Below are 14,372 nucleotides of genomic sequence, written 5' to 3'. Positions count from 1 at the left end.
TTTTGCTTACTGTCTGTGCATTCTCTTCCTCCTTTATGTTTCAGGGAAGTAGCACAGCTAAAGGAAGTTCAATCGTTCATACCTCAGGCACCAGCACACCCAGTCGTGGGCGAAGACAGCTCCCGCAGACCCCCCTCACTCCGCGGCCTGCCGTTGCCTACAAGACTGCCAACTCATCCCCGGTTCAGCTCAACACTGCCCAGTCTACATCGCCCTGCCCTGCTCGCCTTAGTCGTGGCCTGTCGGAACACGACGCCCTACTCAGCGGCAACGCCTATCGCCAGTCCCCCGTGCCTGTCACTCGTATCGGCTCCGACCCCAGTTTAGGCCCCCTTCAACAAGACTCGCACTTGTCTGATGCCGAAGACTTCCAGGATGCCTTGAGCACATACGGCACGGGCCGTTCCCCTAGGACCTATGCGGCATCAGGCTCTGTGCTACTCTCACGCAGCCAAAGCGGAGTGCCCAACGGGTATCACTACTCCCTTGGAATGAGCGCAGCCTCTGGATCCAGCGGAAGAGCTTCCGGAGGCTATCAGGAGAAAGAAAGGGATGACTGGTGTTAGCATGATCTTATTTAGAATGAGCTTTGGCCATAAAGAGGTGTGAGCAGTTAAGCCTGCGAGAGGAGAAAATCCGACAACGGTTTACACACTTTTACCCGTTTACTATCAAATTTTATGTAAATGGTTTTGGAAAGGTGTTCTCTGAAATTCTTGATGCGTTTTAAACATTGTTGAAAGAAATCTTTTGTTTAGCGTCAAGTTAAACTCCTCGCCTCTTTGATTTCGATTTTTCAAAGGTCGAGTGCATGGCGATGTTCACATCACAGCTGTGCCTGTGATCAAACCTTAGACCTCAGTGAAGGACGTCCAGAAATGCAAGCTGCGGAGAAAACCTGCTTACGCTGGCTCTCCAAAGTGAAAATCCGCTCTATGTATTCATTTGATAATTTAGCTTGTTTAGATTTTTGCACACGACACAATGACTGAAAAGCTATTTCTAGGAATTGAAGGGTGTGCCGCTGTTCTTAATTGTCAGTGGAATACACAAAAAATGAAAAAGGGCCAGATCGGACTCGGACTGCAGCGGAATGAATATCTTTTCTCAGTGTTCCATTTTCTACCTATAAATGTAAACGATCCGAGTGTAGCTAGACATTACGTAAGGTCTAAACTTAATCTTACTCTCGAGAGTTAAGATACCAAGTGCCTAAACTTAGAGATTTATTGCCAATGCTGTAGGTTAACGTCACTTATATTTGTTTCTTATTGTATTTCAGCATGTGTTTGATGGAAGAGATTTTGGGCTTTGCACAAAACAGAGACTGTAGCGTTATACCAATTTCGATGGATGTGGATGATGTTGGTCTTTTAAGAGTATTATGATGATGCAGGAGAAGATAGATGATATAAAGTTTATTGAAGTTGAGTCATGAAATAGATTCATAGAGGTCTGAATAAGTACTGTAAATGATGTCAGAAGGTAAAACTTCTTGCTTGCTGTTGATGTCAGTGTTGTTTTCCAGAGAGCTTGTTGTGAGATTTGAGAGAATCCAGTATTTAAGAAGGTGAGCGGTAGTGAATAGCAGTCCTTGACTCCCTCTTGCAAGGAGAATTTGATAAAGGTCTCTGCACAATCTTTTATTTCCCACAAAATAATTATTTCAAGTTGACCTTTTTAACAAAGAGTATGTTGCATTCTCCTACTATTTTAATGTTTTTGTTGTTATCAAAATCAAGGTTGAATTATATATGCCCACAGTCTCTAATTGACCCTTTGCCAAATCCCGCCTTAAAATGTTACTGCCCAATCCTACGGTACCTTAATAACTGTTGCCATTATATTCTCAAAGTTGTTGCTTGTTTTTGATGCGAGGCTATAAAAACCCTTTGTGTTGATATTGTTTAAATTGGATTGATCCCAAAATATGGTTATATATGGAAATATGGAAAATAATGTTATTTTCCCACTTTTCCAAATCTTAAAATAAGTCTTGATCACGATTATGCTGCTGATGATTAAGATTCGTACATCTACGTTAATTTATTATCAATTTAATGAAGTGTCAGTTATCTTTAAGTGCAGGGAAATGTTGACTGTTGACATACAGTAGGGCTATGCAACAAAATGACACTTTAAGACTGCTCCTCATTCCGTACTTTACCTGCACTCCAGATTTCAACTTCTTAAGTGGGACCAATTCTTCACTTCACAGAGATCTACAGATGTGTAGCTCAAATATGAAAAATGGGAACACCTAATCGTGCTTCATCTGCCCTTATAAAGTTTATGAAATAAGTAGTATTTGTACCGGTTGCACTAGAAGGTAAATGTTATTCTAATTGTATGCAGCCTGTATTTTCTTTTTAAGAGTATGTGTTGTCACAGTGAACAGCCTTTTGGCCAGCGTTTTCTTGTTTGGCGATGGAGATGAGTGAGGTGCACCCAATAGATCTTTGACTCTCCTTTAATTGATTTTATAATGCCAGGTGCCAAATTTATCATTGTCTCATGCCGTTGGCCTACTTTAACTGATTTGTGGGTAATCTTCTTGGATGATGTCATGTTTGCATGTAATGATGACATACAGTATGTGCATGTAGAAAATTGTACACCTTCGTCCATTTTTTTCTATGACGGGTTAATTGGCTGTTGATTTTTTAGAAACAGTTTTTGATACACTTTCCCCCGGATTTCTGGGAGAAAACTGTGAGGCCCTTCTCTCCACAGTTTGTCGTAAAAGTATTGTTGGACACTATGGAGCGATGCACTGGAACCGACTGCCTCACTCCTGTGATCTGTTTATTGATCTGTGATGCCATACTTAGTCTTATTTTTATCATTTACGTTTTGTATGAGAAGGTATTACTGAATTGAGGGACGTGTGGAAATAAAACTGGAAAAATAGCAACGCTGTTGTTTTTTGTGTAAGTCTACTTTGTGAAAAGATGACGAACGAAATCTTGCAACTTTACACTCAAGTGTGAAGAGTTTCAATATTTTGAATTTTCTGCCTATAAGAGTTGTATTTGCACTTTGAAACAATCGAACCAGTAAAGAACCAATATTCTATGTTCAATGCAATATTAAACAATTATTTTATATTCCAAGGCTATTTAATATAGGAATGCCTTAAATAGTTTAAAAGTATATTTTGACATTACCTATTTCGATTTCGAATTTTGATTATACTACAAGCATATTTATGGAGTTATAATATCAATAACATCAATTATATTTACAAATTTCCGTGAAATATACGAAAAAAATTGTCAAAATTTGGTATTTTACAATTCAATTTTTATAGCAGTATGTTAATGAGCTCTAGGATGCTACTTCTCATTGGTCAGTGGCACGGGTGTAGGCGTTTCCCCCGACGCATACTCTCTACAGATGAAGGTGTCCTGAGGCGAGAGCGCGCTGTTGGAAAGGTGCGTGCAGGGACGGAGCAAGCATCCCCAAACAAAACAGAGAAAAGAGCGGACAAACTTTTATTTCAATGTCCTCAGACTAATCTCGTCCTCTTCCGGACTTCATTCATTACATTCGTGAATTTAATGCTATGAACGCAGGTCACTGCCTGCACGATCACAGAGCGCGTAAAGCGTCTTTATAAGTTAGTCAAAAATGTTGCTCGAGTCTGTTGTGTGGACAACTTTTTTATTTACTTTTTTGAAAGCCAGCATCCCTGAACTTGTTCCCACTGAAACACCAGACATGGAAAGCGGTTCTGGGATGATTCCGACAGGTAAAAGGTTTTATTTACATTTAATGAGATTTCATCTTCAAATATATATCGCAGTTATATTATACAATTGTCTTTCAACAGCATCGCCTTCTTCTCGATACATATTGAATATTTTTAGCTTTTACAATCTAGTGTTAATACTATATGAAAGGCTGTTTAAACGTCACTCATTCAGAGATGTAAATTGGTTCAAACTATGGCACTTAAAACTGTTGACCAGCTAACTATCTATGGTATAAACTTAGATATCTTATTTCTATCCCACAGGCTTCAGGGGAACAAAATATGCATGATGTTATTTGCCATCTAAACGAGTATTTGCTCTTGGAGCTGTGTAGCCAATATTTTAATATAGGGTCCAACAGCAGGTGCATGCACTTCAGAGATTCAATATTTATCGTCACTGTTTATGTAAATAACACCATGTAACCTTCACGTGTTTCTAAAGATGACATAATTACATTATGAGATCTGACAAACATTTAAGAACGATCATAAGCCCCTTACCAGTTTTTTTCTGGTTTCGACCGAGCACACGTTTTACAGATTTATGGCAAGGGAGAAATTAGTTCCAGCGTTCTTGGAAAACGAATAACATCACTCTATTATTGAACGCATTCAATCTGAAGGTTTATTCTGAGGCTTTCACTTGCACAAAAACACAACGAAAGGCTTCAGATAAGATCCACATTAAATGTGCAGTAGGATTTTAGAGTACCCTTATCTGAAAGAAAGACTTAAGTCTGGGTTTTCGAATCCATTAAGTTGCATTAAGGGTTTTCCGTAAAGGATGGAGAGAAATAGTGTGTTAACCGCTTCTCATCCTTGTTCTGACTAGTATTTTAATGGCGGGGTGTGATCACAGGTTTCTTTATGAACCATCATCAGCTGCCATTCTTTGATACTGTAAACCGTACATGCATGTGATTGAGCCCAAACAGATGAGTTTGACAAATGATGCTTACATTTGACTCCCGCGGTTTGACTCGAAGGGATTTTGCTCTGAAATGATGTTTGCTCTTGGTTTGTAATGCGGGCACAGGTTGGCGTGCAGACAGGGTAGTAATTCCCTTGGATATGTTCCAGGCCTCGCTGTATTGCCCAGGGCTTTGTCAACAAACATGACAAAATAATCAGCTTTTTGTTCCCTCCAGCACGGTTTCCAGCAGCTTGAAGGATTTGTTCCTTTTGCCACATTTTACGTGCATAGTGTGAGTGCAGAAGTCTCCAGAAATGCGAACAAACCTCATAAGAGAATCTGGTAAGAACGCTGCCCTAAACAAAAACCGCAGCGACCGGCTTTGGTATAAACATTTGTTTGCTCACTTTCTCCATCTTGTATAAATTCTCTTTCATTGGGCTCATTAATAGACTATTACTTTTAGTTTTTTTTTCTTTTTAGTTGTTTTAATCATTCTTGTGTGAACACGGCAAACAACCAACATGACACCAGGGTTTATGAGCTCATTTTATAGTCAGGCAGACAGATGAATCCTAAAACTAGTTCATTCAATCCAGACGTCAGATGAAGAATACATTGCATGCATTTACTGAGAAAACTTGTTAGTGAGCATGTTACGAAAAGCCTGAAAATGCTATTTTTATGTAATGCACACGCAACCGTTCTCCTCCAGGTAGCTTTATAACCATCACCTGTCTTTGACTGCAATATGGGTGCCAAGTTATTTAACATTTTACAGCTGCAATGCCCATGTTGTAGATCTGGCGTGCTCGCAAGGGCTCTGCTGTTTTTGCTAAATCAAAATAAACCAGTTATAAAAATATTAGAGGAATCACCAGTGATACTGACAGACGTGATCGCTGCCCACCGCTGGGTTTAAACCATTCTTTTAACAGCTTGTCACAAAGCACATACCATTTACATGACAAATGTGTTTTCTCAGCTCTGGTTTGTGATTCTGCGCTGTGATATCATGGTTTTAAAAGGGGCGATTATGGTGGATTTTAAAGAAGGTCTGTGTTCACTCACGGTGGGTTTCAAATGTGTTTTATTGTGTTTATATGTGGGTTTTAAATACTGTCCTTAAAGGAACAGTTCACCCACAAATGTAAATTCCTTCATCATTTACTCACCCGTAAATTGTTCCAAATCTGTATAAATGTCTGCTCTGATGGACACAGAGAAAGACATTGGGAAGAATGCTTGTAACCAAACAATTCTTCGCCAACATTATATAGAATTGTGTTTGTAAATGTCTTTGTTCCGTTGAACACAAAATAAGATATTTTGAAGAATGTAGGAAAGGAAAGAGTTCTGGGGCACTTTTGACTACCATTGTCATTTTTCCTACCATGGTAGTCAGTGGTGGTCAAGAACTGTTTGGTTACAAGCATTCTTCCCAATATCTTTCTCTGAGTTCATCAGAGCCGTATACAGAATTGGAACAATGACAGAATTTGTATTTTTGGGTGAACTGACCTTTTAAGTAAAATGTTCGCTTCGCATTTGATCGCAGTGATTCGCTTTCTTTTCTTCGTGTTTTTCTTTTTAGCAGATTCATTTGTTTTAGTTGGACACAGGTTCAGCTTTCTTTGGACCTCTTTGAAGGTCCTCATAAAGTCTTCAAAACCAACTGCTTAAACAACAGCGTCGTTACGTGATCACACTGGCCTTTATAAATAGGTCAGTGATAGGTTCTCTTATGTTCAGCCTACACGTTTATTTGACCTTCAGACCGTATACAGACAATGCAAAAACATTATACATTTTTAATAGATTTTTTTACTTTTTTTATTTTCAATAACGTTACTATGTAGAAGATCATTGTTGGCTAAAGCTCTTGCTTTCGATAAAACAAGATTATCACATGCCGGATAATAGAAAACTATAAAAACAACTTTTTGTATTGTTTAATAAATAGCTTTGCATTCAGGATAATGCTTTTTCGGAATAAAGCAAAGCAGGACCATATGTGTATTAACATGTGGGATGAAGAATAGTGCTTATTCAGCCGCACATTAATAACTTTTAACTCATTCGGCATGTCCCATGAAAGACATTCTAGCTGTTTTACTGTATCAGTGTTACACATAATCTGACTTTTTTCCCCTACGGGAAATGTTTCGCCGCATGGTATAGCATAACACATAGGTTAATTGAATGCAGATACACATGTAAGCCTGTTTTAACATCACACCTGGATTTGAAATTATTACCATCTTACTTGTTAAAGGCAACGTTTTATCTCGCTGCCCCGCTACAACCTCTGGATTACACGGTTTCTCAGAAAACCACAGTACGTAAGCTTTCACGGATGACTGTTGTTTGTTTGAACAATTCCAGTGACTTCATTGGTATGTTTTCATTAAGATGAAAAAGAACCTGTTGTGTGTTGTCCTTGTCATCCAAATGACAGTTGATTGAAGTGTTGGCATCATTTATTTACTCTTCAGACCCCATTATTTTTCATTTATTTGCACTTCACACTCATTTCTGCCATGTAAGGAGGAAATATTTTAAATGTTTTGCGCATACATTCTTAGATTTTCGTATGCGTTTTTCCGCATTATCGAATTTGGCTCTCGTTTGTACGGTGTCTCTGAATTGTTAAAAAACGCCTCTCAAAATGCTTGATGGATGCGAAAAATGCCGAAAATATCGGAGGCAGTGTGTAAGTGTGATTGATACAACGTGAGGTGCGGAAATTTCAATGTGCAATGGGCTTAAATCATAACATAATATTTATAATGAAAAAAGTTGTTTCGGTCTTTGTAAGTGTCATACAATTTTGATTCAGACTTCTAGATATAAACACTACATGGCACGCGTGGAATGATTTGACCACCATGTTCAATAAAATGTACAGAAGAAATACCTGGTGTAAATATGATTCATAACTAATCATTGTATAATGAAAGTAGATTTGAAAGCTTACGTCTGCTCTTTCCGTCATTACATCATAAGTTTGTGATTTGGTCGTTCGCTTTGATTCCCCACAAATGTGTCTTCTAAGTATCGTTCCGAGCTGTAAAATCGAACTAAAAGCTTCAATGGCTTTCAGTATCCAGGAGGGGAAAAAAGCTCAGACGGGAGGGAGTTTAGAAGCAGTGCTTGTCTGCTGGCTGGCTGACAGGAGCAGGACTGCTGTGCATTTAGACCTAATGGATCTTTTGGCGCTGCTTTGCCTTAAGGGAAACCCTAAAACTATGACATATATATATATAAATATTGTAATTTATCATACAAAATTGGTAAAGGTGGACCCATTTTAAGCCGAGTGGCATTGCTGCTTGTTTTCCGCATTAAATGTGTGCCAGATGATGTCATGTTATTCATGGGTGCTCAGGCACGCACTCATGTATCGGACTATTTAGCTGACAATGCGACCTGTTTCTGCTGGCACCATGTGAGCTCCACTTGGGTTATTCATGATTGACATCACCACAAGCCAATTTGGGAAAATAAACATTTTATTCCTTTAGTGTGCCCAAATGTGGCACACACGGTTTGAAAGTTGTGATTTTGCTGTGCATGTAGCCAATAGTGGTTTTGTGTGGCACAGGGCATAATATTTAAAGATATTTTTAAAGTGGTGTTGTAAAATATCATTCTAGTTCAGGATGCTCATTGTTCAGCTATGTTAAAATCAACAAAGTTAGTTACTTCTAATAAAAAATGCTGGTTTGTCATATCAATGTGCATCATGCCATTTAGTCATGAGTCATGACTTGTCTTTTTTCTTTCTTAAATGTACGTTTTTGTTTTTTTGTCCATTTGTTTGTGACCTTTGCCAAATCTGTCTGATCTGTCTGCTTGACTGGACTAATGATAAATGGCGGGCAGTATCAGGTCGGACATCATCAAGGCCCAAGCCGCCTTTAAAGCATTGTTCTGAAAATTGGGACATTTGTCACAGTCTGTTTGTTCTTGTATCTCCCTGTACCTCAAAATAAGTTCTTGACATCATGCACTCAAGCTTTGGTTTGTTACCCCTGTGAGTTGTCCGGGTGCTTGGTTATCATCATTGTTCATCAGGGATGCATTTTGCCCCTATCTGACTCTGTATCGGAGGTTTTCCCTTCAGCCTTTTTTTATTACTGTGCAATAAATCCCTGTGTCGAATATCTATGTTTGGCATCCAGAGAAACAAATGATTGAGATCTGGTGGACATTGTAATAATTATGTTGGGTTGTACACTACTATTTGTTTAAATAAAAATTGTTTATGGGACTTATTTGCTTTAAACACATTCGTTGTGTCACACTTTAGTGGCGGTGTTGATTTTCTTTTTATGTCAGTGTAAACTGAGTTTACCGGACATTTTAAGCTTAGTGAGTATATTGAAGGTCTGCCAAGAGACAGATCCTGCCAAGGGGTTGGCCTTTTAAACTTTGTCTTAAAGGGATACTTCACCCAAAAATGAAAATTCTGTCATCATTTACTCACCTTCGAGTTGTTCCCGATCTGTATAAATGTCTTTGTTCTGATGAACACAGAGAAAGATATTTGGAAGAATGCTTATAACCAGACAGATCTTGCCCCCCATTGACTCCAATAGTATGGGTATAACATCCCTTTAACCATGCTTTGTACGGGTGGCAGGTAAGTATTCTACCGTAAGAATGAATCAGATAAAATATAAACGATTAGCTTACATTGTGTGTGTGCCCATATCATATATGTCAGATATAATCATATTTTACATATTCAAGTTGTTCATGTGCAGCCATGACGTCATTGTCTTCAGACTGTGTTTTGTTGTTTTATGCAGGATTTCCTCTGGTTTAATGCACAGATGCCCTGGCTGACGGCGACTCTTGCCTCTTAGCTTGTAACGTCTGTGTTCCTGCTTGCGTTTGGTCCCTGAAGGTCTATGTTTGAGGCTGACTGTGTAGGGTGGGTGGGGGTTTGTCTCAGTCCAGCTTGTAGGGTGTATGGTAAAAACCCTGTACAATTTTACAAGAACATTTTACAAGCCAGTAAACGACCACGTTGGAGTCATTTCTGGGGTTGTCTTGCCCTTTTTGTGGTCGTTTCCATGATAAAGTTGACCCTAATATTACACAAACGCAATGTTTGTTAAGAACAAAGGGCTTTTGTGGATGTTTTCAGCGTTAACTTTAATAATGACGTTAAGATTCAGACATCCACCAGTGTTGAGGTGAATGAAGCCTCAGGGAAATTTCCTTTATACGTAGTCACATGTGATGTAAAAATAACAAAATGAGTGATGTATTGGAATAACATAATGAAGTTACTGTATAGAATATATCTCCCTATATATCCTTGGCTTAGAAGGCCTATAGGTGAAACTGAACATTTTAATAAGTCTTACCCCAAAGGGATACTTACTGGCTTTTCAACTTTTTGAAACTGTAATATTATATTTCTGTCTTTTCCTTCAGTGCCATGTGTGTCATATCTTCTGCATGTTCACACAAATACCCCATCGCCCGATATGACGGACATCACGTAATTGTTCTGTTTTTCAACTAATTCTCCCATCTTTGCTTTACAATGTTAATAACTATGTCTGCAGTGTTTTTTTTTATATAGATTTACATCTCAAACTATTTTCCATGTCTGCATGCCAAACCTCAACAAAGGTCTTTGTTGAGTAGATCACGAAAACCACTTTATGTTAATGCTGACTTATGCAACTTGGTTCATGTCAGGATCTGTATGATTTTCTGAAGCTTTGTATAGCTGTGCATGTTAAGGTACACAAATATTCCCCAAATAACGTATAGGGCAAGAAGGATTTACTGGCTCATGTCCAAAATAGAAGCATGCGCTTGTCCATAATGGGACTGCTAGCCTTTCTGTTTAATGGGATACTCCACCCAAAAGTGAACATTTTGGCATCATTTATTCACCTTCTTGTCATTTCATATCTGTTTGACTTTCTTCTGGAACCCAAAACAAGATATTTTGAAGCGTGTTGGCAAACGAAAACTGCGGGTCCCCATTGACTTGCATTGGTTTTGTGTCCATACAATAGAACTCAGTGGGGACTTTCTTCAAAATATATTTTGTATTTTGCAGATGAAAAAAAAGGTTTAGAATAACAAGAGGGTGAGTAAATGATGACAGAAATGTTGCTGAACAAATTTGACCATTTATTAATTTAGATTCAGTTAGAAACATTCCTTTCGTGTTAGATTGTAAAGCACAGGGCTAAAACCCCGACTGATCTTTTGAATGTGATGTTTTCTTGACACGAAAGCAGTTCTTGAATATTTTTTGTGCTGTGTTTGTGCTGGCATTGTTCATTCACAATGAACATTCAGAAATGTTTCTGCTCAGCTTGTTACAGGCGTCTCGAGCATCAGGGGTCTGCTGCGAGCTTGTGTTCTCTGTTTTTCTCATCTGGTGCGAAACACGGTTACAAGCGGGCGCCCCCTGACCTGCTGTAGAACAAGACTCCTCAGCATGTGCTCTCTCACATGTATTGTACATACACGCAGGATGACATCCATTTTCACGCTGTCCTGTAACCTTCACTTTAGTTTTTGATCATTTAACCAACAATATTTGTGAATAATTTGCACTTGCACACAACATACAGGATACAAACACTGGGGTATATAAATTGTGTATACAAATATTTTCTCAGAAATGACTTAACTGCTCTGAGGAGTTTTTGCATGTAGTTTGAACCTTTTATGTGATTTCCCATCAGGTTTACAATAAACCATGAACATTTTTACCCAGGAGCATTCTCAGTCTTCTGTTAGTGTCTGGAGATAAGAATTCACATGAGTCTTTTTTGAGATACAGCAAGTATTGACCGGCACTCCAGTAGCCCTTGTTGCGCTTTTTGTGGTTTCGAGCATTACATTTCAGAAATGATGTAATTGTTCGTCACGTCGGATCATTTCTCCCAAATGCTAAAACTGCTGACTAGTATTTGTTACATTTCAGGACAAGAAAGCTTAATGATACTTTAAGATCTTTTCTGATGAAACACCAAACAGCTATTACAAGTCGTATTTCCTCCGGTGGGTCTTTTGATGTTTTGCTTTTGATATTTTGCTTTAGAGTATTCCCCGAGGACCGTTCCTTTTTCTCTGTAGTCGAAAGCTGCCAAGCTCCGTCAATTCAAACGAATCCGAGAAGGTTAAGCAGAACTGTAGACATGCCTGACTTAACTCCTGAGATTTAACAAGTCTCTTTGTTTTGAAAGTCTTGCCACAAAGCAATGCCACGGCCAGTGAGCGCACAGTCCTGCAATTCTTGAATTTATAACAGGAAAGCAGTAAAGTTGAGTATCCACTAAACCAGTATCATACTCACGTCCTTAATATAAACATAGTTAATGGGATTTCAGTATGAAATACGATTATTCTGTTTGGCAGCTTATTTGCCACCAAATGTTGCACTGCACCTTTAGATAAGATTATTGGGATAGTTCACCCAATAATACAAATTCTGTGTTCATTTATTCATCCTCATGTTGTTCAAAACATGTATATACAGTAACTGTGGAACACAAGAGATGATGTTTTGAGAAATGTCCATACGATGGAAGTCAATGGGGGCCATTGTTGTTTAGTTACCATCTTTCTTCAAAATATCTTCTTTTGTGTTCTGCTGTCTGAAAGACAGTCAAAAAGGTTTGGAATAACATAAGGGTGAATAAATGACAAAATTATTCTTTAAAAGAAAAAGTTTGCCTTTAAATTAAAATTCACTCAATCTACTTATCCCATTCCAGGGATTTCTTTTCTTTCTTGAGCTGAACAGAAACATTTTGTAATAAATCTTAAAGCAGTGGCTTTGTTTATGCTGTATAAAGGACTCAGCACATCCATTGATTTACAAATTGACTTCTTAAACTTACTTCAACTTGTTTTGCTTACTAAAGAGAAGCAAGGTGAAATAATCTTAGCCCAGAGCTGCTATCCATATTGACCAAATAACACATAATTGAAAAAGTACGGTCTTCCAGATCGTCCACATCTAATTGCTATTCCAGATCCTTCAGAAGTGCAGCAAGGAAATAAAGTGGAAGATTATTGTTTTTAACTGGCTCTGTTTCCGCTCCCTTCGTCCCCACTGGCACCCAGTGGAGTTTTTGCCTCACGTATCCGGACAGTTACTCGCAGCTGCATCTTTCATTCAGTTTCCAGATGAGCGGCAAAGCATACAAAAAACGTCTGTCAGAGCGTGTTCTTCATTTGCCATATATAGAAAACATCTTCTTCACTTTAATGATTTTTCTGATGGCTTTGAGAACAAGCATGAGTGAGTGGACCCTACAGTACATTAAAAACTGTAAAGACTGTGCTGTGGGATTGTCTTTGACGCTGTGATTTCATCCAGTGAACTCATTTTCGGCTGTCTGCCAGCAGTGTTTTTTCCTTGTATAAGTTTACAATATGTCCTGGAAGTCTTTAATCATTTGATGATTAGTGCCATCCAACCTCAATCTATTTAGGCTGCCCCCCGTAAGTGGGGTACAGTAATTGAGCTGTCCACTGGCCCTTTCCGTGCCATTAGTGTAATGTTATCCCGGAGGGAAGACGCTGTGGCAGGCGACTCTACTTCCCCCAATTACGGAGCTTCACAGGGACCAGACAAAGGGGCCTAGGACGGATATCAGCTGATAGCCATGCATTAGGAAGTGACTTGGACTTAAATAGCGAAGGCTTTTTTTCCAATGATGGGGTCTGATGTGACCTCATACTGCATAGTTAAGTTATAAGACCAGATAATCCATTAGCCTGGAGTACAGGGTGGCGTAACCTTTCATCTGGGAGTGTTTTTCAGGGGTTATGTAGATGTTAAGCTTTTGTCTTGAGGTGGATTTTGTGTCCTTTGAAGCCAAATTCTAGTGTTGTGAAAGGGATAGGTCACAATTGAGAAATATTTTGAGAAATGTCAATGATGGGAAGTCAATGGGGGGGTGTTTGGTTAACAATATTCTTAACTAAAGGTGAATGAATAATGAAATCATTTACTTTTTTGGGGGTGAACTGTACCCTTAAGTAAAGCACTTAGTGGCATGTGTAGCAGCAACATATCATCTTTCGCTATATAGACACAAGGCCAAGGTCCATAAGCCGTCTACACATGCTATAGAAAAAATCTGTTTTGAATGAGGTTTTATCTTCTTGTATAAGCCAAAAAGCTTTTATATAACAACTGTAATAATTGAAGGGAATCAAACACATCATCCGTAGACTGGTGGATCGGTTAATTTAGTCTATGGCAGTGACATAATCCAAAACATGCAGATCCTTTCAAGTCCTGTAAAATGATTTGACTGACATGAGGTTTTCATAGGCGTGTCATATGGTCAGCTTTCACCATGATCAAGAGTGTGATGGTCTGCTCCAGTGAAATGCACCAGGTGAAGGATTTGCATTTAAGTAAAAAGGGCTGTAATGTCCTTCGAGGCAGATGGTATTTCCATTTGATGAAATGTGTGAACCCTGTCTCATAAGAGAACATTTCGGGAATTTTCAACTGGCTCTTATAAGTCATCACTGCGGAGCTTCAATCACATGGGAACAATGTGACCCCTGACCTCTCACCTGCCGCTCCGAACATGAGCTGGATGTCTGGTTTCTCATCTCCATATCTCCTCTGAGAGCTTTCAGAGAGTCTGTATCGCAGCCCATCAATCCAGTTTTGCAATTTTAACCCGCTCTCAG

The 14,372-nt window shown here is 38.8% G+C and overlaps 2 protein-coding genes across 2 annotated transcripts in view; both read left to right on the top strand.

Annotated features, from left to right (window-relative positions):
• cacna1bb (calcium channel, voltage-dependent, N type, alpha 1B subunit, b) overlaps nt 1-2,902 on the top strand; it is a 102,473-nt gene extending 99,571 nt beyond the window's left edge. The window contains exon 49 of the mRNA XM_079486355.1: nt 45-2,902. Within this exon, the coding sequence (XP_079342481.1) occupies nt 45-566 (522 nt within the window). The 3' untranslated portion in view covers nt 567-2,902. The remainder of the gene's footprint in view (nt 1-44) is intronic.
• A 520-nt stretch (nt 2,903-3,422) lies between these two features.
• Nucleotides 3,423-14,372, top strand: part of LOC306911408 (uncharacterized protein) — a 53,899-nt gene continuing 42,949 nt past the window's right edge. Inside the window, exon 1 of the mRNA XM_079486731.1 lies at nt 3,423-3,751. Within this exon, the coding sequence (XP_079342857.1) occupies nt 3,631-3,751 (121 nt within the window). The 5' untranslated portion in view covers nt 3,423-3,630. The remainder of the gene's footprint in view (nt 3,752-14,372) is intronic.

Source organism: Barbatula barbatula, assembly GCF_947034865.1.
Source record: "Barbatula barbatula genome assembly, chromosome: 22".
NCBI lineage: Eukaryota > Metazoa > Chordata > Actinopteri > Cypriniformes > Nemacheilidae > Barbatula > Barbatula barbatula.
Note: the sequence above shows the minus strand (reverse complement) of the source record. Positions and strands in the feature narration are given on the sequence as shown.